General features: G+C 43.5%; 1 protein-coding gene across 4 annotated transcripts in view; it reads right to left on the bottom strand.

Moving 5' to 3' along the window:
* Positions 1-23,004, bottom strand: part of TRANK1 (tetratricopeptide repeat and ankyrin repeat containing 1) — a 59,623-nt gene that overhangs the window by 33,464 nt on the left and 3,155 nt on the right. For 3 of the 4 annotated variants that reach the window (XM_082319166.1, XM_082319169.1, XM_082319167.1), the window contains exons 2-6: positions 10,136-10,270; positions 8,380-8,503; positions 6,768-6,918; positions 5,564-5,682; positions 2,934-3,017 (exon numbers count right to left, since the gene is read on the bottom strand). In XM_082319166.1, coding sequence (XP_082175292.1) covers positions 2,934-3,017; positions 5,564-5,682; positions 6,768-6,918; positions 8,380-8,503; positions 10,136-10,269 — 612 coding nt within the window. In that variant the 5' untranslated portion in view covers position 10,270. Of the gene's footprint in view, positions 1-2,933; positions 3,018-5,563; positions 5,683-6,767; positions 6,919-8,379; positions 8,504-10,135; positions 10,271-11,218; positions 11,236-23,004 lie in introns of those variants that run through there. The other variant, XM_082319168.1, reaches the window with a different exon arrangement.

The following is a 23,004-nucleotide window of genomic DNA, read 5'->3' as shown; positions in this document are numbered from 1 at the left end:
CAAAGAAAAGGTGTTAAGGCTTAAGAGACAGATTTTTGGCCAGATAAATTCCTAGAAGGTGACCTGATAAAAGTATGGAATTTACAGAGAAGTTTACAGATTGAAAGCACACAGCCTGAGCAGAAGGCGGCTGAACTGAAAAAGGGTGTTCCAGCAAGGACTTAATGAACATGAAGCACAGTCTACAAGGGGTGCAGCAATATGGAGAACTCTGGAGGTGGGCAGAGGAAGCTCAGGTGGAAATTGAGACAATATGCCAGAAGGATCAGGACACGACGGGGTGCTCGGAAACAGCGTTCAGACATAATTTCTCCATTTATGCCAGTCATCTTTTTAAATAGCAGTCTTCACACATGCTTCCAACATCCACAAATAAATCTCTTTTTCTAACACCTCATGCCAAATTTTGACTGGCAAGAATTACTGTTTGTGCAGTTACAAAATCAAAATACAACACATTACAGGGAGTATGTAGTGGCAGCAGGGGAAGTTTGAGTTGTCAGAAAGCCACATTTTCTGATTTTTGCAAAAGAGAAGCAGTGCTTAGGGATCTTTCATCTTGATTCTTTCAGTCTTCCTCACGTACAGCAAAGCCACTAGAACAGCTAGGACTGGTGGGGCCAATCAGCAATGAAGGACATACTATTTTGCAAAGGCAACCCACTTTTATCCTCCTCTCTCAATGACGCATTTTGATTCGCTTGCCTAGGAAGGAAGGCTTTTTGCCAAGACACCCCACATATGTCTTCTACTGCATTGCCATGCTTTATTGTCAGTGTGAGGAGCACGTTCATCCCTTGCAGGACTGCTTTGCTGCTGTGCCCCAGGCCAGGATGCTGCTAAGAGCTGCAAACCACAGCAGCAGCAGCGGGCACCTTTGCTTGGGAGCTGCTTTAATCCGAGGCTCTCGTGCCTTGTCCCCACCATGGCTATGCTGCTCTAGCACCACAGCCCTGCTGCTGCCTGGCCATGGGCCTGGCTGATCTAGGACCGAACCCTGACCCACCCTCCCTTCCCACAAAAAACTGAGTGAACACATGAGGGATGATGGCGGGTAGCCCATATGGGCTACTCCGCTGGCACTAACACAGCATACCTGCCTAATGATAGCTAACCAAGGCATGCTTGCATATATTCATCCACTAACTCTTCTGCTGTCACTATAAACAAGCCTATAATTAGATGTCAATTTATTTCCTTTGTGTTACCCTTCTTTTTCAGAATTACTCCTGCTCACTCTATCAGGCACCTAACTGAGACACATTTATGGAAAAAGCCCCAGCTTGAAATTTTTATGACAAAACTACCACAAGCACTGTAACAGCCAAATGGCAAATTCTGGCATATTCCATCAATATGTCCTAAACTGTTAATATCCCAGCCAGTAAATGCCAAGCAAATGTACTGTGTAGCTACAGCTAACATCTTCTAAAGCTTCCGTCAGGAAAACCACAGTGCTGTAAGAAATCTAGTATACTTCAGCACAAAGCCTAATGGAATTTCTCAATGAATGTGTAACCATATCTTTTAAAAGTAGGTTACCTACAGCAGAACTATAGTTAATTAACTTATACACACAAAGGTATGGAAGAATAAAACAAAAAAAAAAAAAGCATGCATACAGAGAAGAATTTTTTAATGGTCCATAAGAAATGCTTTACTTAACTGCAATTGAAACAGGCTGGGCATCCACTGTGTGATAACAGATATATACATTGTGAGATGCCTTTAGAAAGTCAGTGTGTTACTGCTGCGGACACTGGCTGTTCCTGAGCGGCAGAGCTGGTGAACTCCCAGCAGCTCCTGGCTCACAGTCGGCCTCCAGCTACAGCCTGATTCCCAAGGGGCCATAAGCAGTGGCTGCATACCCATGCACAAAGGCCGGGGCAAGCGGCAGCGAGCCCTACAAGGCCACCTAGCTCACACAGCGATGCGGGCGGAGCCTCTGGGGTGTACCAGTGTGCAAGGCACAGCACAGCACATGCACCAGGCAGGCAGGCAGGCACAGACAGCCAGCAGCAGTCAAAGTGTGCATGAGCATGGCCATTTATGACAGCTGGAAGATTTTATTTTATTCTGCCAGCATAGAAAGCTTTGGAGGTTCTCAAATGCTGCAGACATGAGGAATCACAAGATAAAGAAAAGAGCAAGTTCCAGAAGAGCAACATAAAGATTAAATTCTCCTCTCTGCAGATCACAGAATCATAGACTGTCCTGAGTTGGAAGGGACCCACAAGGATCATTGAGTCCAACTCCTGTCCCTGCATAGGACAACCCCAAAATTCACATCATATGTCCGAGGGCGTTGTCCAAACGCTTCTTGAATGTTGTCAGGCTTGGCGCCATGGCTGCCTCCTGGGGGAGCTTGTTCCAGTGCTCCACTACCCTCTGGGTGAAGAACCTTTTACTAATGTCCAGCCTAAACCTCCCCTGGCATATCTTCCTGCCATTCCCTCAGGTTATATCGTTTGTTGTCAGGGAGAAGAGATCAGCGCCTGCCCCTCCTCCTTCCCTTGTGAGGGAGCTGTAGAGCGCGATGAGGTCTCCCCTCAGTCTCCTCTTCTCCAGGCTGAACAGACATATCCAACTTAACTGATGTCAGACATTTTTCATCATTAAATTCTCAGGTTCCAAGCATGACATGAATAGCTTGCTGTACTTAGAGGAAGATGATTTCTTTTGATCAAATTAAAGGAAACATTAAATTACACACAAAAGTTACGCAAATTAAGGATTTTTTAACATCAAATGAAAAGGGACAAAATAGATGATTTAATATAATCATACAAAGTCCATGTATTATTTCCATTTTATTTTTTGTTGACCTGTTTTAGTCTTGCACACAAGATGGAAAATATCTCACTAAAGTGAACAGGAATAGAAGAAACAGACACAAGAAAGGAGAAAAAAAAAAAAAAAGGATGCTGCTTTACCTCAAAGAGATTCTTCAGTGATAACTGGCTGACTCTGAGATTGGCAGGCAACCCTTTCTTGTTGGACAACAACAACAGACAAGACTGGGAAAAAAAAAAAAATATTGGTGATCTTATAAGCACACTTAGAAACTTTGTTTTTCACTGCCTCATCAGATCTTGTAAGAAAGCAAATGAGGGCTAACAATGTTTCAGATCTTTTTTTTTTTTTAAGATCATAACAGATTACTGAATCTCCCTTTCCATTTATCAACTGAATTAATATACGTAATATACGTTGGACTGTAGGAAGCTATGATCGATTAAAGTTTCCTCAGAAATAAAAACTACCTAGAAAGGCCAGGCCCTAAAAGTCTCTCCAATACACCTTGGAAGTGACCCTTTGCTTTAGGAATGGACCTTTACATTCATGGGGATGAGACTCCCCAGCTTCACCAACATCCTGAGCAGAAAGCAAGAAATGCATACTCTATCTTTTTCCATTTTCTCAGTTTCCCTAAAAACTTTCCCTTGCTCTTTGAAAATCCACCTAGCTTCCCCTAGCCAGGGAAGAACTATGGATGTCATCTACCTGGACTTCTGCAAGGCCTTTGATACAGTCTCCCACACCATTCTTAGCTCTAAATTGGAGAGATATGGGTTTGATGGATGGACTGTTGGATGGATAAGGAATTGGCTGGATGGCTGCATCCAAAGAGTTATAGTCAATGGCTCAGTGTCCAAGTGGAAACCAGTAATAAGTGGTGTCCCTTACAGGTCTGTACTGGCACCAGTACTATTTAATATCTTCATCAATGACATGGACAGTGAGATTGCATGGTGCACTCAATCACTCAGCAAGTTTGCAGATGGCACCAAGCTGAGTGATGAAGTTGATACGCTTGAGGGAAGGGATGCCATCCAGAGGGACCTTGACAGGCTTGAAGAGCGGGCCCATACAAACCTCATGAAGTACAACAAGGCCAAGTGCAAGCTCCTCCACCTGGGTCAGGGCAATCCCCAGTATCAATACAGGCTGGGGGATGAAGGGATTGAGAGCAGCCCTGCGGAGAAGGACTTGGGGGTACTGGTGGATGAAAAATTGGATATAGGCCGGCAATGTGCGCTTCTTGCCCATAAAGCCAACCGTATCCTGGGCTGCACCAAAAGAAGTGTGGCCAGCAGGTCGAGGGAGGTGATTCTGCCCCTGTACTCTGCTCTGGTGAGGCCCCACCTGGAGCACTGCATCCAGCTCTGGGGTCCCCAGTGCAGGAGGACATGGACCTGTTGGAGCGGGTCCAGAGGAGTGCCACAAAAATGATCAGAGGGATGGAGCACCTCTCCTGTGAAGAAAGGCTGACAGAGTTGGGGCTGTTCAGCCTGGTGAAGAGAAGGCTGCGGGGAGACCTTATTGCAGCCTTTCAGTACGTAAAGGGGGCTTGTAGGAGGCTTTTTAAGAAGGCCTGTAGTGACAGGACAGGGGGCAACAGTTTTAACCTGAAAGAGGGTAGGTTTAATTCGGACATAAGGAAGAAATTTTTTATGATACAGGTGGTGATACACTGGGACACGCTGCCCAGAGAAGATGTGGATGACCCACCATTGGAAGTGTTCAAGGCCAGGTTGGATGGACCTTTAAGCAACCTGCTCTAGTGAAAGATATCCCCGTCCACGGCAGAGGGGTTGGATGGGGAATGTGGGGCTGCGGTCAGTCGATAGCAGTCCCTCTCTGTCACTCCCTCCTCCTTATGCTTCTCCCCTGCTCCAGCATGGGTCCTCCATGGGCTGCGGTTCCTGTCAGGAGTCTTTCCACAGGCTGCAAGGGAATCCCTGCTCCTTGCCTGCAGCACCTTCTCCCCCTCCTTTCTCTCCTTCTCCAAACCTGGTGCTCGCAGGGCCACTTCTCACTTTTTTTCCCCCTCACTCTGCCAGGCAGCGTTTTGCCCTTTCTTAAACACACTTTCCCCAAGGGGCCACCCTCCTGGCCGAGGGGCTCAGCTGTGCCCTGCAGTGGCTCCGATGGAACCGGCCATGTCCGGCACGGGGCAGCCCCAGCCTCTCCCCACAGAGGCCCCTGCAGCCCCCACTGCCAGCACCTCGCCACCAACACCCAAGTAATCATGACAATGATCAATGTTTTATCCAGTCACCATAGAAAAGAGGATTAAAATAATTTCAGGTGATTCACCTTTTGATTTTTCTAAATGATCTGGATTTTTTTTTTTTTTAATATCCATGTACTTCCACTGAGATGCTCCTTTATTTGTGGGTCTTTCACAGACAGCTTCAAAAGTCCAGCTTGTCATACAGAAGGAAAAGTAAAACGGACCACAAATAAACATGCGTTTTTTCCCCTCTTTCCTTTGAAGAATTTCTTTCAAGAATAACAACACCAGATGGCACCGTAATTATAACAGAGACAACAGCAAGAGACAAGTGGGATTTCAAGTTCATTGTATCCCTTCGAGAAATGAAATTCCGAAATCATTTCTAACTAGAAGTATTTTTCAAGTCTTAAAAATCAAGACGTTTAAAGCAGGGAGCAATAAGTATCCATTGTTTTGGATTTTAAAGGTAACACGAGCTTACCCTGAAGAGGTAAGATGTGAGCGCCTACCGCGTAGCAGTACGTAATGCAGTGACAGACTTACCCGCCATTTCCCTTTCTGGGCCAACCTTTCTATCACTGCTTGCCAAATCAGTGCATCAAACCTTGCACTGAAAATATAATCATGTGCAGGGAAAAAAGTTTGTGGAAAGACTCGTTCATCTGCAAGAATAAGCAATTGAGAAAACTGTTTACTATACACAGCACTTTTAAAGTTGGGGTCTTAACTAAATTATTTGATTGCACAGTGACAATTTTAGCACTGATTAATACCCAGGAGAATGCCAAATGGGGGCTTAAATATCCCTGGCCACCCAACCGATACGGCACCTTGTTATTAGTGGCCAGTCTTCATTAAACAAGTGAAAAAAAAAAAATAATCCCTGCCCTCAAGAAACACCTCCAACCCCCAAGACATTGTGAACCTTGTGGTGGTTCTTCCACTTGTGGGTGAGCCCAGTTATGGATGCTGCTAAAGCTAATCAAGGTCCTTAACACAGGGCTACAAGTTCAAGTAAATGCAGCAGGGGCACAACCCAAAATCTCCTGGCACACCTGCATGACCTATCAGACAACCCCTGTGAACCGGCCAAAAAAGCAAGTAGAGGAGGAGAGACTGAGGAGAGGGCAGGGAGACATGGGGTGGACATTGCTCAAAAAAACCAACCAATCAACCAACCAAACAAAAAAACCACAAAAAAACCAAAACAAACAAACAAAAAAAGCCACCACACAACCCACACAATGCTACAGAAAGGCCAAATTCCCTCTTTTCATTGCTGCCCATTACTAGCTGAGGGAAAGTCCCCCACACTGGAATACACTGCACTGTAAACTCAAGCTTAAGCTGAGTATCTTCTAATTATTTTCAAATCTACCTAGCTAAAAGAACAGCAGAGTGGTTTGGACAAAAAACACTAAAGCCTTAGAGGTCTGGAGCTCCAAATGTCCAACCTTGTCTCCTTGACTCTAAGTTTCGATCTAACTATTCCACAATTGAGGTGTTCTTGTGAGACAACATGCTCCCCTGCACAGTGTTTTGGGATTGCTGGCATCTGCTGTATACAAACTGGACCAAGTTCACCACATCCTTTTGATTAGGCCACTCAACATATTCATAATCCTCAAACAGACCTGTGGCACTAAGGACCAAATGAATGATCTCACGAAGGACACTCTACCAAGGATTTGTGTTGTGATCACTACTGAAAGGCTCTTAGAAAAATTAAGCTCTTAATTGAGTTTACCGTTGACACATATGAAGATTGCTGCTACAAAATCAACAATTTGAGTTCGATCTGCAGAAGCATTCAGGAGAATCAAACCTTTATGAAACATACAAATTGCCTCAGAAGAGTCTGATAACATGATCAGTGAGTGGCCAGCTCTATAATAAGCCTGAGAAAAAAAGGAGAACAAAAAAGACCATTGTTGGGAAAATATTCAGAGATCTTTACTACAAAACAAAATGTTATCATTCTTTCCTAAATTCTCTAATTATGCTATAAAATTAATACGTGATATGTAGTACTATTTTTACAGCTTCTTACACACAGATCCAAAAACAGTGCAATAAACATCCCTTGAAATCCACAACATGCTGATGTCATCACAGATACTATGAAATCGTGATAAATCCTGGAATACAAAACTTGGAAAATAACTACAGGATGAAAGACATAGTGTTTGTAACTTTATTTTAACCTCCTCTGGACAGGATTATTTTTTTTTTTTCCCCACAAGGTCCAGAATGTATTTTTATGTCCCCATGTCACTGCATTTTGCAGTATTTACCACAACGCATATATTCTTCAGCCAATGGCACCTGAACATGTTTATATTCACTACCGAACTAGGTTGTACTGGCTCAGAGTCACAGTGGAATCAGTTTGTTCAAACCAGATAACTGGCATGCTACAATACAGTGCAACTTAAATTGATATTTGCCTGCAATTTTACCATATCTAAATCAAATACCTTCTACTAAAGTCTCTGGGAGTCTGTAGTGGTTAGTCCAGAAGACTATTTATTGTACATAAAAGCCAATCCAAGTGTATGCCTCCGTATCATAAATACTGTACAACTGCTACTTATTCCTAACAGATGGGTATTTGAGTCAATGTGTAGTTAATCAATGTGTACGTAATCACAAACGTATGTGTAGTGTATTGTTCTGTCCACTGGAAATACAATATGACTTTGATCACCACGTACTGTCCCCAGGAACCGTAGGCTTATTAACATGTAAAGAATATTAGGGCACACTGCCCAAGCGAGCCTTCAAAGCTAAGTCCCCATCCCAGACCTGACTGCTGTCAGTGACTGATCAATCTGTACCGTGAGCCAGTCTCTGTAAAACCACAAGTGAACACAGAGCTGGTGAACCTCACCACAGACCAGATCTGCACAGCGTGCTGCGGCCTGACCAGAGACTTGGCCAGTGCTGCGTCATCCCCAGGTCTCCAGCATCACAAGGACATGTAAGATTTTATTACTTGCTATCACCTTGTCTGGGATATCAATAAAATAGTCATCTTTCTTGAAAGCGTTGCTGCCTCTCTTGTTGGGCCCGAGAAAGAACCAGCATCTCCTGGTGCAAAAGAGAGCTGCTTCATTTTATTAAAAGTACTATTACAGTAGTAATTTTGATGCCCACGTACAGAGCCAGACACTGATTCTGGAATTTTATGTGATATTTTATGCCATATTTGCTTTCTGGAGCATTCTGGAATTTTGTGCTATATTTTATGCTATATTGGCTTATCACACCTCAAAACCAAAACACAATAAAAAGCAGATATTGATACTTGTTTTAGAAAGTAAGGCATACAAAAGCTGCCAGCTTAAACATCTGAGTACCTTAACATACTCCCGATCCCAGTGTAAGCTCTGGTAGGCTGAAAACACTGCTTCTTTCCATTTACCAAGATTGTACAAGGCAGTTGATTTGTTGCAGTGTAACACAGCTATGTCTCTGGAACACCTGAAAATACATTTTTAGCATAACTGTTTATTCGCTTGAAAAAGGACGCATGGTACTTTAGAGTTAGCAACAAGAAAAAAAGAAAAAAAGTCTACATATCACCCACCTAACAAAATTAGAGGTACAAATGGAGTTGTAGAAAATAAAGATCATTTGAACATCAGCTACGAAATCCCTTAGTGACATCCTAAATGATACCTTAGTGATACCCTTAGTGATATCCTGGTCTCTTCTGAAGCAGAAAGCCAACCCACTGGACTAACGCAGTATGGGGATTTAGAAAGAGCCATAGTATGAGGATTTAGAAAGACCATCTCGAGACACCTAGATACGGCTCAGTGAAAGCCAGTGGCCAAGAATGGGAGAAAACAGACACACGAATGGAGGCTGCTAGATGGAGAGAATGCTAAACACATTTTGGTCACCAAAAAACAACCTAAACACGTTTTACTGTATCACCCGTTGACGAAGTCAACAGAATTACCCACATTTACAGCAGCTAAGAAATAAAGAAATGTATTTTAGAGAACAGGATATACTGAAGTATATAAAGCATCTGCTGGATCCAAGACAGTTTCTGGAAAGAGCTGCACACAAATTACAAGACTACAGCCCACAGGGTACTGGGGGGCCTGGAAAGCCTGTCTTGCCTGCGCTTAAACAAATAGTACATGCCACAGAACTGCATCCTTCATCTTATTCCTAGCTACTAATTTACACTGAAGAAAGTTGTTTCAACTATACTGAATGCATTCGGAGCACAGTCTTGCGTGCAAGCAAATCCTGACGAGGCAACCTATGGCAAGGGGAAAGGAGACGCTCAGGAGCGGGTCCCTGCAGTGTGACAAAGCCCCTCTGCCTGCCAGGGGCCGGCGCGGGACGCAGCCTGCTCAGCTCCCTCCTCGCTCCGTCCTGCTCCCTGCATATGCTCCAGACTGATTTTACTACTTAGTCTAAATGGCTAATAGTCAAAATAAATCAATGGCTGGTGTTAAAGTAGGTTAACAGCAGTGTTAATATACAGTAGTAATCAATATTTAATTATTAACGTAACACTCAACTATTTAATCATGAATAACATCAGCAACTGATGTTAACTGAAAAAAACAACTACTTAACATTTGGAAAGAAATACCCAAAGAACTCTTCTGCTGAAAAATTATTTTTTAACAAATCTGAGAATACTAAGAAAGACAAAATAACAAGAACAAAGTAATTTGCATGAATCATTTTAAAGATAATCAGATGACCCATGCAACAACAGGCCATAGACATGACCAGTATACGGCAGAATCACAGCAAGATTAATCCACAGCATGTCAGCTGAGAAACAGAAGTAATTTAACAGAAACAAACATCGTTTATGGAAAATTAATTTGAGCTTTAATTACACTAATTTATAATTTATGCTTATATAAACATATTCATATTACAGTCACTAACTAATCTCCCACATATATGTCAGGAACAACAATTCCTCTTTAATTATAAAACTGGTACACTAAAGAGTGTGACAAAAGATACAAGCAAATCAGACGTCAGGGCAAGAAATACAGTTCTGAGTTAATTGCAGTACTGTACAAATTTCAGACTTGTCTTATGGTTTACATCTTGTAATTCAAGAATACTTACGGGACCCACTGCATTAAATAACTGAGCACATGTAGAGCTTGATCGTACTTTCTGATGGCCAAAGAGTAATTTCCATTTTTAAAATCCTGGTTCCCAGCTTGTTTCATACTCTGTGCATATTCCATGGGATCCATGCTAATTAAGAGCAAAAAAAAAAAAAAAAAAAAAAAATTAATCAGTCAAAAACATTGATTTATGAGACACTTCTTTCCCTAAAATCCACTTAAATTTTCACCTTAGTTTTTGCATATATGAAAAGGAGGACAAAAGAGCACATCTTTTTTGTTTGCTGCAGTTGGAATAGTAAAACATAACTGAGGTGATAGCCTCATCTTTGCTGCTGATGCCTCAACTTCCCATCTATTTTTTAATCAACCTCAGCTAACCAGATCTACCACTGGTATGCATTTTTTTCAGTTTTTTCCTCAAGTCTTAAACCATATTTTTTAAATTAAGATTCCAAATTATTTAAATGTGTGCACACACACTAAATGCGGGAGGAAATATCTGAGAGAACAAACAGAGTTCATATGCTTAAGAAATACATGAAGCTATACATCTCAAGTAATTAAACACGAAACTCATTTACTTGCTTTTTATTTATCTCTATGACTTTTTTGTCCAGGTTCATTACATAAAACTAATCACATGGTCAAGTAGCTAGATAAAGGAAACAAACACAAGAGGAAAAACAGCTACATGTATGTTGAGAAACAGAACATCAAAATCACAGACAAGAGAAAAATCCAATGCTAAAGCCTTGCATAGAATCATTCTTCACAGACGGGTTTTATGATTAAAAGCCATTTCCATTACCTGCAAAAACCTGTATGAATCTCACAAATCTCAGTGCTATTAAATAAGATTAATTCACCAAAAAGGAATGCACAGATTTACTTATTAGCCAGGTATTAGCAGGCCTGGAACAAACCCAGTAACAATCTGTAACTTCACAACCTGCTAACATAATCTGCAAGATCTCTTCACAACAGAGCAAACTAGATATTTTTAAGTGTATGAACCTACAGACAAACCGAGAAATGCTACTGACATATTTTGTCTATAGTACTCCTCATGACGAACCTGAAACGTTGAGAATCAATATTGGATTGTGACCACAGAGGTACGACGAGGCACGCTACGGATGGCACTGCGCCTCCCTCATTTATCCAAGCGCAAGAGGCGCTCGGCAGGATGACATCTGCACTAAGCAGACAGGGGAGCAGCAGCCCACAACCCTGAAGAGGCAACAGCAGAAAAACCAGGTGCAACCACAAAGCTCAGATCCAGAGTGCTTCAGGCTGGCTGGGAAAAGGCCTGTCGGAAGTTATGTCTTGTTTAATTAAACAAATAAACACTTGCGATGATGTCTGCAATCCAAACATCACCTCCCCTAATTCCAGGGAATTCCAAGAACAGATGAAATTCCTGGCTATAAACTAAACTGAAGAAAAATAGGTCCCATCTACATGAGGGAGGTACAACGACCAGTCATGCTAGAGGAATAATTATGACATTTACCCTAGGCAAATTAAATCACCACTTCATTGAGCAATGTGCATACAGTATATATCTTAAAAATACTACTTATCCAGACAGCGAATCAAGTGTACTCATAGTGTGAGCAAGACATTTTTTACACTGCACGGTATGAGGACTATTGAGGTGAAGAAAAGGAAAAAAATAGAGCAACAGTGCAAGGAACAAAAAGCAAGTGCTAAAAGATGGTTCTACCTTGTATTTTTTTAATTCTTTCAGCTTTTAACTTTCTAGCATCACAAGGTTAGAGAAATTATTTTCACCAAGAATAATACTGAAACAGTTCAACTACACAGGAGCTTCTTCATGTAGGAATACACATGAACCTGTGGTTTTCTAAATCATAGTTGAATTTCAAGCTTTTTCTTTTTTCTAAGAAGGTTATGCTTCTACTTAGGGCAAATTTTTTACCCAGAATTATATTTACCTTAAAGTACAATTACAAATAAAAGGTATTTACAAGAGGTTTAAAGGATTATTTTTCCCACAATACAGCAAAAGACCCCCAATTAAAATATACATTTTAAAAGGACTTTCAAACGTGTCCCGTGCTGAGAAGTTTTGGAACTGAGCTCCCTGTTTCAGATCAGGAGGTGGCATCCCCTCACCACTCCGGGCGGCAGGATTTCCAGCAGACCACAAATTCCCATCCTTTTCTAGCACTGGAGCTTCCCAGCCAAAACTCCAAACTGTAGGTCTTTTAAATAACTGGGATGTCTGCTGCAGCCTTTAGCAACTACACCCAAGTTTGCAGACCCAAGAGATACACAGGCATGCAAATCTGACATCTAAGTTAATGATCCAAAAAAATCGCTGTGCTGACTAGCACAGCATGTCATGCTATTGCCCAACATCTTCCTGAAGCATAAACAATTTTAACTCAAAACCAGTGGACTAACTGAAGACGTATTATATAAAGTCTACTGAGCATGGCAAGCATTAAATAAAGATGCTGTCTCTGGCTTAACTGGCACAGGTAAAGGTCACAACTGCATCTGAACATAACTAATGAAAGATTTTGTCGTGGTGAGTGCTGTGGGTTAACCCCGGTGGGATGGGGGAAGAGGAAAGGAGAGTAAAAGCAAGAAAACTTTAAGGGTCAAGATAAAAATTGTTTAATAAGCGAAAGAGAAGTGGAAGAAGAGAGAAAGAAAACAAAACAAGTGATGCAAAGGCAATCATTCACCACCTCCCACACGTAGATCAATGCCCAGCCAGTTCCCAAGCTAGGGATGGCTAATCTCCCTAAGTCCCCTCCTCTCCCTTTTTATTGCTGAGCATGATGTTAGATGGCACGGACTATCCCTTTGGTCAGTTTGGGTCATCTGCCCAGTTGTGTCCCCTCCCAACCTCTTGTGCACCCCCAATATATTCATTGGGGAGGCAGAGGGAGAAAAAGAGAAGGCCCCCGACACTGTGCAAACGCTGCTCAGCCACAGCTAAAACACCAGTGTGTTATCAGCATTGTTTTTGTCACAAGTTTAAAACATGGCACCATTAACTCCATCCCAGCCAGACACAGTAGAGTGAGACAGGTTCCCCTCATAAAACAGGGATTTCTCCTAAGCTATGGAGTCCCTGAAACACATAAATGTGCGGGGACACCCTAAGATCTGGGACACCCTTCTCGGTGTACTGTTGAGACCTTGTCCTTCAAAGAAACAAACAAAAGAAACCAGACAAGATGGTCTACTCTCTTCACTTTCTTTATGGCTCCTGAGGCCACCTGCACAACTGTGACAGCAAAATGAAGCATATTAATTTCTACTCAAAGAATTAAAACAAAAGATTATACAGTTAAGTCAGAAACAATTGGCTCCAACCCCTACTGCTGCCAGTGGGCAAAGTTCCCATTTACTTCACATGTTGCCAACTCTTACGTTATTGCGAAGGTTGGTGTCCCACTGAACTGCTTCAGACTGTCCTCAGAAGCAGGGCAGTTTTGGGGGTTTACAAGGTTAAGTTTTGATTCTTCTTGCTTCAGCAGATAAGCTTGAAAACACAAACAGAGACTGCCCAGAAAACCCATTTGTCATTCTTGAAAAATGTTGTGTTCCTTACGCCAGCTATCAGTCTCAAGAGGCCAGCTTGTGCTTTCTGAACATTTCAAGTTGGCAATACTAAAAACTTTATAAATCTGAGAGTGAACTCAAGCAGCTGATTTGTTCTGTCTGCATCTGGTTTTCATCTGGTTTACACATTTTAAAAGAGAAACTGTGTGACACTGCTTATTCACAGAGAAAAAGTGGAAGGTCTACACAGCCATGCTTTTAATTATTGTTGATACTGAGAGTTAAGCTTTGAGGTTCCATCCCTATGGCATTACTCAGTGGTAGAATAATGTTTTTATTCTTGAGACACAGTAGCTTTCCATAATGCAAGCAACAAATGAAGGAACCAAAAGCTACTTGAACCAACAAACGGGGAGCTCCGCATCTGAATTAAAATAGTCGTGAAAAATGAGCATCATCCTATTTCCAGGAAATCTGACTTCTAAAGACTGTGCCTTTAGACTGAACCTTTCCTTCTTCTGCCTTAACCTAACAGGCAGACATTAGCACTGGCAACAGGTAGGGAGAGAAAAAGCCCAACAACGCATCTAAACTGTGGCTGAGTGACAACTAAATACATTTCATCAGCATTCTAACAATTCACGTTTTCTCACCAGGAAACCTTCGCGCTCTCATTAGCTCTTGCCCAACAAAAGCACGCTGGCTCCGAGAGCACGGCACCACCGAGAAGGAATTGCCGTGTCACCCCAACCTGCTACATCAGAGGGACCCCTCCACCCACGTGCCCACCGCTGGCACCATCCGTCCAGGCAGTCCTGCAGTCACCCAACAAAAGGACACTGCATATAGGTCTTCCGAATGACACGTTCAGTGTGTCCTGGTATAGATGTATGTGAATGTCAGGGCAGGCCCAAGAAAAGAGGAAAAATATAGGATGAGAAGGCTCTAGCAGCCCATAACTTGAAGAGACAATGCTCTGCTTGCTAGCCAGTTTTATTTGCTTTCCTGACAATAACAACAACAGCTACCAAAGACATATTTACAGAACGCAACCTCCTTTGAATGCATATAAGCATAACCCTGACAGTGAAAAGCGGAAAAAATGTACTTCTTTCAGGAGCTTTGCTTTTTCATCAAATGCCGAAATGGTGAACGAAAAATCTTGAATTGCCTGTACTTTCAGAAGAAGCCTTGGAGAAACGGCAGAGATAAAAATACAAGTTCTGCAATCAGGATGAAGAAGTTATAACGGACCAGGCCATAAGCAGACACATTAGGAAATCTCATGCAGAAGAGGGCAAAGAAGTTGAGATTTAGACATGGTCATCCTCATCGATCTGTTTAGTCTGGAAAAAGTCATAGTGGTATTTGTGATTATCTGAACATTTAAATCGAATGTTCAGCCAGTATCTCATGAAGAATGTGTTCCGCCCTTGTAAAATATGTCAGCTCATCTTGGAGAAGCTGGTCAACTCAAATGAAAAGCCTATCATTTAGATAGCTTCTCATTAGACATCCCTATCGTTAGGCATAGATTAAGATAGATAGGGATAGCCTCTCATTAGATAGATTCTCACTCTGCCCTATGAAACAAAAAAAACAAAAACACATTTCTGTAACAAGTCACCTTGCCAGATTCGTACCAGAGCTTGGAAGTGCCAAAAGACCCTTTGCTCCCAGTAAAAGCCAGCATCACGTTGAAAACGAAGAATAAGATTCTAGAGCAAATTTGAAACAGATTAGGGCAAGCAGAGCAGCATAGTGATAGCTTCTTATCAGTGAATGTTGCCCTGAACTTAGCACAAATTGGACCAAATGACGTTTCTTTATTGCTTCTGGGCCCTATGGCTAGCCAATGTCCTATGCATCACAGTACTCCAGAGCTGAAGACAGCATGCATCTCTGTAGCTGTGTTTGCCTCTAAAAGGACAAAGAAAACAATTTTTTGGTAAATGAATAGAGAGAAAACTTTATCAGGTTATTTCCATCCAAACTGGTGTTGTGATTTAACCCCAGTCAGCAACTAAGCACCACACAGCCGCTCCCTCACTCCCCTCAGTGGGAGGGGGGAGAGAATCAGAAGGGTAAAAGTGAGAAAACTTGTGGGTTGAGATAAGAACAGTTTAATAATTGAAATAAAATAAAATATAATAATAGCGATATTATCATTATTAATAATAAATTATATGGAAAGGAAAACATAAGAGAGAGAGAGGGGAGCAAAACCCGGGAAAAACCAAGTGATGCAATTGCTCACCACCCTGCTGACTGATGCCCAGCCCGTCCCCCAGCAGCGGTCACTGCCCCCTGGCCAACTTCCCCCAGTTTATATACTGAGCATGACATCATATGGTATGGCATAGCCCTTTGGCCAGTTTGGGTCAGCTGTCCTGGCTGTGCTCCCTCCCAGCTTCTTGTGCATCTCTAGCCTCCTCACTTGGTAGAGCATGGGAAGCTGAAAAGTCCTTGACTTAGTAAAAACACTGCTTAGCAACAACTAAAACATGTGTGTGTTATCAACGTTATTCTCATGCTAAATCCAAACACAGCACTATACCAGCTACTAGGAAGAAAATTAACTCTATCCAAGCCAAAACCAGGACAGTATCCACCCTTTATTTTATATCATCTACGTCATGCCCCAGGTCCCATACTTTCCAATACATTTCAATGAATCACTACTGCTTTTCCTGTCTTTTAATATATACACACAGATATCACTCCCTTGGTCTATGGGCCATCCCTCTATAATGTCCATTGGGTTTATTTAGTCCATGACTTCAGGTTTCATCTCTCATAGTAGTCTTTCAGGGCAGAAGAGATGGCGTGTGGTGTTGGATTGTTGCATGCTGAAGTCAGTTCTGGTTCCATCACTGCTGCACTTTGCTCGGTTTCATCAAAGTTCATTCTTCATTAATCTGAGTGATTCTTACCGTAACACCTTTGATATGGCATATAGCCCTCATAGAAGTGATGATATACAATATTATATAAAAATTAACATCATACAATTCAGTCCATTGGCTATTTTCACCCAAAATCAAATGCCCTTGAAGTACACATCGGAATTCCCCATCCTTCCGCATCACCCATCAAGTGCACCCAGGTCCCTGAGCAAAAGCAATCCTACGAATGGGCTTGCCTTTGGCCGAGGCAGGTGTAACCCAGACTGTCTTCCCCAGCATATCTTTTATGTGCACTACAGGCATTTTATCCCCTCTACAGTACGTAAAAGTTTTGATTGGGCAGGGCCAGCTCGATGGGCAGATACCCTAGTGTTGGCTAACCAGGTGGCTTTTGCTAAATGTGTATCCCAATGTTTAAATGTTCCAGCACCCATTGCTCTCAGTGTAGTCTTTTAACAGTCTATTGTATCGTTTGATTTTCCTGGAGGCTGGTGCGTGATAGGGGATGTGATATACCCACTCAATGCCATGTTCTTTGGCCCAGGTGTCTGTGAGGTTGTTTCAGAAATGAGTCCTGTTGTCTGACTCAGTTCTCTCTGGGGTGCCACGACACCATAGGACTTGCTTTTCAAGGCCCAGGATAGTGTTCTGGGTGGTGGCATGGGGCACAGGATATGTTTCCAGCCGTCCAGTTGTTGCTTCCACCATTGTAAACACATAGTGCTTGCCTTGGCGGTTTTGTGGGAGTGCGATATAATCAATCTACCAGGCCTCCCCATATTTATATTGCAGCCATTGTCCTGCACACCAGAGAGGCTTTAACCACTTGGCTTGTTTGATTGCATCACGTTTCACATTCATGGATATCCTGTGCAGTAGTGTCCATGGTCAAGTCCACCCGTCGATCACAAGCCCATCTGTGTGTTACATCTCTTCCTTGATGGCCTGAGGTGTCATGGGCCCAGCGAGCTAGAAATAATTCACCCCTATGTTGCCAGTCCAGATCTACCTGAGCCACTTCAATCTTAGCAGCCTGATCCACCTGCTGGTTGATGTTCTTCAGTGGCCCGACTCTTGGGTACGTGAGCATCTACATGACATACTTTTACAATCAGATTCTCTACCCAGGCAGCAATATCTTGCCACAATGCAGCAGCCCAGATGGGTTTACCTCTGCGCTGCGAGTTAGTCTTCTTCCATTGCTGTAACCATCCCCACAGGGCATTTGCCACCATCCATGAGTCAGTATAAAGTACTGGCCGTTTTTCTCGTTCAGCAATATCTGAAGCCAGCTGGATGGCTTTCACCTCTGCAAACCAACTCGATTCACCTTGTCCTTCAGCAGTTTCTGCTGCTTGTTGTGTAGGACACCACACAGCAGCTTTCCACCTTCGATGTTTTCTTACAATACGACAGGACCCATCAGTGAACAGGGCATATTGCTTCTCATTTTCTGGCAGCTTATTATACAGTGGGGCCTCCCCAGCACACGTCACCTCTTCCTCTGGTGATATTTCGAAATCTTTGCCTTCTGGCCAGTCCATGATCACTTCCAAGATTCCTGGGCGACTGCAGTTTCCTATTCGAGCCCATCAGGTGATCAGTGCAACCCACTTACTCCACGTAGCATCAGTTGCATGATGTGTAGAGGGGACCCTCCCTTTGAACATCCAGCTCAGCACCAGCAGTCAGAGTGCCAAGAGGAGCTGTGCTTCAGTACCAACCATTTCCAAAGCAGCTCAAACCCCATATATGTTGCCAATATGTCTTTTTCAGTTGGTCTATAGCGGGCCTTGGATCCTCTGTATCCCTGACTCCAAAACCCTTAGGGGTCGATCTCAAGTCTCCCCTGGGACTTTCTGCCAGAGGCTCCAGGTAGGGCCATTCTCCCCAGCTGCGGTGTAGAGCACATTTTTTACATCTTGTCTTGCCCAGACTGGCCCAAGGGCTACTGCAAGAACTATCTCCTGTTTAATTTGTTCAAAGGCTTCTCATTGCTCAGGGCCCCATTTGAAATCATTCTTCTTCCGAGTCACTTGATAGAGCGGGCTTACAATCAGACTATAATTTGGAACATGCAGTCTCCAAAAACCCACAATGCCTAAGAAAGCTTTTGTTTCCTTTTTGCTAGTTGGTGAAGACACAGCTATCTTGTTGATCACATCGGCTGGAATCTGATGACGTCCATCTTGCCATTTTATTCCTAAAAACTGGATCTCCTGTGCAGGTCCCTTGACCTTACTTTGTTTTATGGCAAAACTGGCTTTCAGAAGGATTTGTGCTATTTTCTTCCCTTTCTCAAAAACTTTTTCTGCTGTGTTGCCCCATACAATGATGTCATCAGTGTACTGCAGGTGTTCCGGAGCCCCACCCTGTTCCAGTAGTCTGGATCAGTCCATGGCAAATGGTGGGGCTGCGTTTCCACCCCTGGGGCAGTCGATTCCAGGTATATTGGATGCTCCTCCAAGGGAAAGCAAACTGTGGCCTGCATTCTACTGCCAAAGGGATTGAGAACTCATTAGCGATGTCAATTGTGGCATACCACTTGGCTGCCTTTGACTCCAGTTCATATTGAAGTTCTAGCATGTCCAGCACGGCAGCACTCAGTGGTGGTGTGGCTTCATTCAGGCCCTGATAGTCTACTGTTAGTCTCCACTCTCCATTAGACTTTCGCACTGGCCATATGGGACTGTTAAAGGATGAGTGAGTCTTGCTGATCACTCCTTGGCTCTCCAGTCAACGAATCAGTTTACAGATGGGAATCAGGGAGCCTCAGTTGGTGCAATACTGCCACCGGTGCACTGTTGTGGTGGCTATCAGCACCTATTGTTCTTCGACCCTCAGCAACCGCACAACAGAAGGGTCCTCTGAGAGACTGGACAAGGTAGACAGCTGTTTAATTTCCTCCGTCTCCAAGGCAGCTATACCAAAAGCCCACCGGTACCCTTTTGGGTCCCTGAAATACCCTCTCCTGAGGTAGTCTATGCCAAGGATGCACAGGGCCTCTGGGCCAGTCACAATAGGGTGCTTCTGCCATTCATTCCGTTAGGCTCACTTCAGCCTCCAATACGGTCAGCTGTTAGGAGCCCCCTGTCACTCCAGAAATACAGATGGGTTCTGCCCCTTTATAGCTTGATGATATTAGGGTGCACTGTGCCCCAGTGTCTACTAGAGCCTTATACTACTGTTGGTCTGATGTGCCAGGCCATCGAATCCACACAGTCCAGTAAACCTGGTTGTCCCTTTCCTCCACCTGGCTGGAGGCAGGGCCTTTCTAGTCCTGGTCATAATATTTGCTACTCACTTCTTGTAAATACTAATCACAAGTCCTTTAATTAAGATCAGGAGTAAGATCAGCCCTTCTACTCTCTCTGGGGAACTGCCCACTGGAGACCGGAGCAGCAATTTTCCTGGAAGAACCCCCTTTTGTGATTGTTTTTCCTTGCAACTCACGTACCCGTGCCTCTAGGGTCGAGGTAGATTTTCCATCCCTCTTCCTCATGTCCTCTCTGTGGTCACGCAGGTAAAACCACAGGGTGGCCCGTGGTGTGTACCCACTACATCCTCCCTCTTGAGCTGAGGGGCACTTACTCCTAATAGCCGAGATACTGGTCCATACAGGTGGGGAATAGGGTCTATTCTCTTTGAGTTGCTGGACCAGTTTCTCCACAGCTAAGATGAGGGAGGAAGAGAGATTTTCTTTGTATTGCCAGAGTTGGCCAGCCATTTCATCCACCGTTTGTCCCTCTCAGTCTTTCCAGGTCATTATGCCAATGAATTGGCATGTGACAATGGTGCACACCGTGCAAACTTCTGCCACATGGGTCATGTGCATCTGACTTCATCGGCAACTTTGGATAACTGCTTGTTGTCCAGGTCATCATAAATCACCTCCAGTACAGCTAATTCCCTCAGGTACTGGATACCTCTCTCCATGGTGGTCCACTTGCCTGGGTGACATAGAACATCTTCCTTGAAGGGATACCTTTCCTTCATGCCTGACAGGAGTCACCTCCAGAGGCTGAGGACTTGTGCCCCTTTTCCAATCACTTTGTCAATGCTCCCTTCTCTAGAAATGGATCCCAGCTGCTTGGCTTCCCTACCCTCCAACTCCAGGCTACAGGCCCCATTATCCCAGCATCGGAGCACCCAGGTGACAATGTGCTCAGCTGGACAACAGCTGAAATCCTTTTACTTATCTCACAGCTCACTTGGGGGTAGAGATCAGGTGGTTACCATCTCATAAATGAGTTCTTCCTCTCCCTCCAAGGAAGAAGAGGAACCCTCCTGTTGAGTTCTTCCTTGGGGAGAAGCGAGGAATTCTTCCTCTTCGCCCTCCTGTTCTTGTGATGGCCCTGCTTTAGAGTAGTCTGCCTCCTTGCTGGTGGGGCAGTATGCTTCTTCCTCCTGCTCCCTCTTAGGAGGAGCTTCTTCATCCCTTACTAAACGAGCTGACTTCCACTTCCAAGATTTCTTCTTGTGCATGGGGGTGACTGATAGCAGCACAGGTTGGTTCTCTGGTTCAGCCGCAGTGTCTGTCACCGGGGTTGGAGTAGCCACAGCACCTGTCGCTTTGTCATCAGATCCAGAGACCTCTTCCCCTTGAGGGTAATGAATAGTGTTGAACAGGGCTTGGTAGGCATGGGCCAGACTCCACCATGTTGCAGTGATTTGTGTCTCTCTGGAGTTGCCAGGGTGACAGCATACTTTTTTCCAAATACTTTACTAGTTTTTCAGGATTCTGCACTTCTTCAGGGGTGAAGTTCCAAAACACTGGAGGTGGTCACAGTCTTAGGTACTTGCCAATGCTATCCCACACACCCTGCCACTCATAACTGTCCAGCCTCAGGGTAGATCTCTGGGTGGTATTCTTAAATAGTTGTTTAGCTTTAAACAAGACCTGAAACACATTCAGAAGTAGGTGCAACAGGAACATGCTGGTTTGAACATCCCAAGGATATTCAATATTCTCAAGAGCTATTGTAATTAGCTTGGAGGAGAAGAGGAAGGTGAAGGAAGGTGTCTCCTCCGTAAATTGGTTCTCTGAGGAGAGGTAAAAAGTGTAATTATTAATAGTTATTATTAATAGTTTCTGAGAGATGGCTCCTGAAGTACACAGATGATGGCAATGATGAGTACAAATACCAGATAAGTCTCACGACCAGCCATTTTATCATATCATAAGCCAGTGTTACAAAGTTCAGCAAAATTATAACCTTGACCCAGCTCCTAGAGGTGATAAACAGCACAACAGGGAACATACACTGCAAGTAGGGTGTAACAAAACTCTGAGAACAAGCACAACTAGAGCAAATTAATCAACATTGTGACCAGAGACTATCAAACTAATATAATGAATGTTTATAACAAATTTGTTGTAACATGCTCTGGTCAGATTTGTCATTATCTCAACCAGTCATGCCCCACACTGGGCACCAAAAAGGACTGTCGCGGTTTAACCCCAGCCCACAACTAAGCACCACATAGCCGCTTGCTCACTCCTGCCCCTCAGTGGGATAGGGGAGAGAACTGCAAGAGTAAAAGTGAGAACACTTGTGGGTTGAGATAAGAACAGTTTAATAACTGAAATATAATAATAATAATAATAATAAATAATAAAAATTGTAATGAAAAGGAAAATAACAAAAAGAGAGAGAAATAAAACCCAAGAAAGACAAGTGATGTAAATGAAAAACAATTGCTCACCACCAACCTACCGATGCCCAGCCAGTCCCCAAGCAGTGCCCCCCCAGCCAGCTTTCCCCTAGTTTATATGCTGAGCATGACATCACATGGTATGGCATAGCCCTTCAGCCAGTTTGGGTCAGCTGTCCTGGCTGTGCTCCCTCCCAGCTTCTTGTGCATCTCCAGCCTCCTCACTCGGTAGAGCATGGGAGGCTGAAAAGTTCTTGACTTAGTATAAACACTGCTTAGCAACAACTAAAACATCAGTGCGTTATCAACATTATTCTCATACTAAATGCAAAACACACCACTATACCAGCTACTAGGAAGAAAATTAATTCTATCCCAGCCGAAACCAGGACAAGATATTAAATGGCTGTTGGTGCCCCAAACGAGACAGAACATCCCAGGCTGCTCTTCATTTCATACCAAGCTTTTTCCTGGAAACATGCTCTGTAGTAAACTGACAATTGTAGGGCACAGAAACAAGACATATATCTTTACTAACATTTGGCAAATACACCCCAGGGTATGATTAACACAGACATCTCAGTGTCTTGTTAATACCTCAAACGCTATGTACAAAACAGATAAGGAAGAGATGTGTGCAAGGTCTGGGTGAAACAAGGGGAGCAAGTGGAATACAAACATAAGAAAACGCAAGCTCTGGCCTAGGACCCTGCTCTGGGCAACGCTGGTCTGAATGCCCTCCCGAGGTCCTCCTTCT

This window comes from Platalea leucorodia (assembly GCF_965183815.1).
Source record: "Platalea leucorodia genome assembly, chromosome: 1".
In the NCBI taxonomy this organism is placed as follows: domain Eukaryota; kingdom Metazoa; phylum Chordata; class Aves; order Pelecaniformes; family Threskiornithidae; genus Platalea; species Platalea leucorodia.
This window is presented reverse-complemented; position numbering and strand designations above follow the sequence as displayed.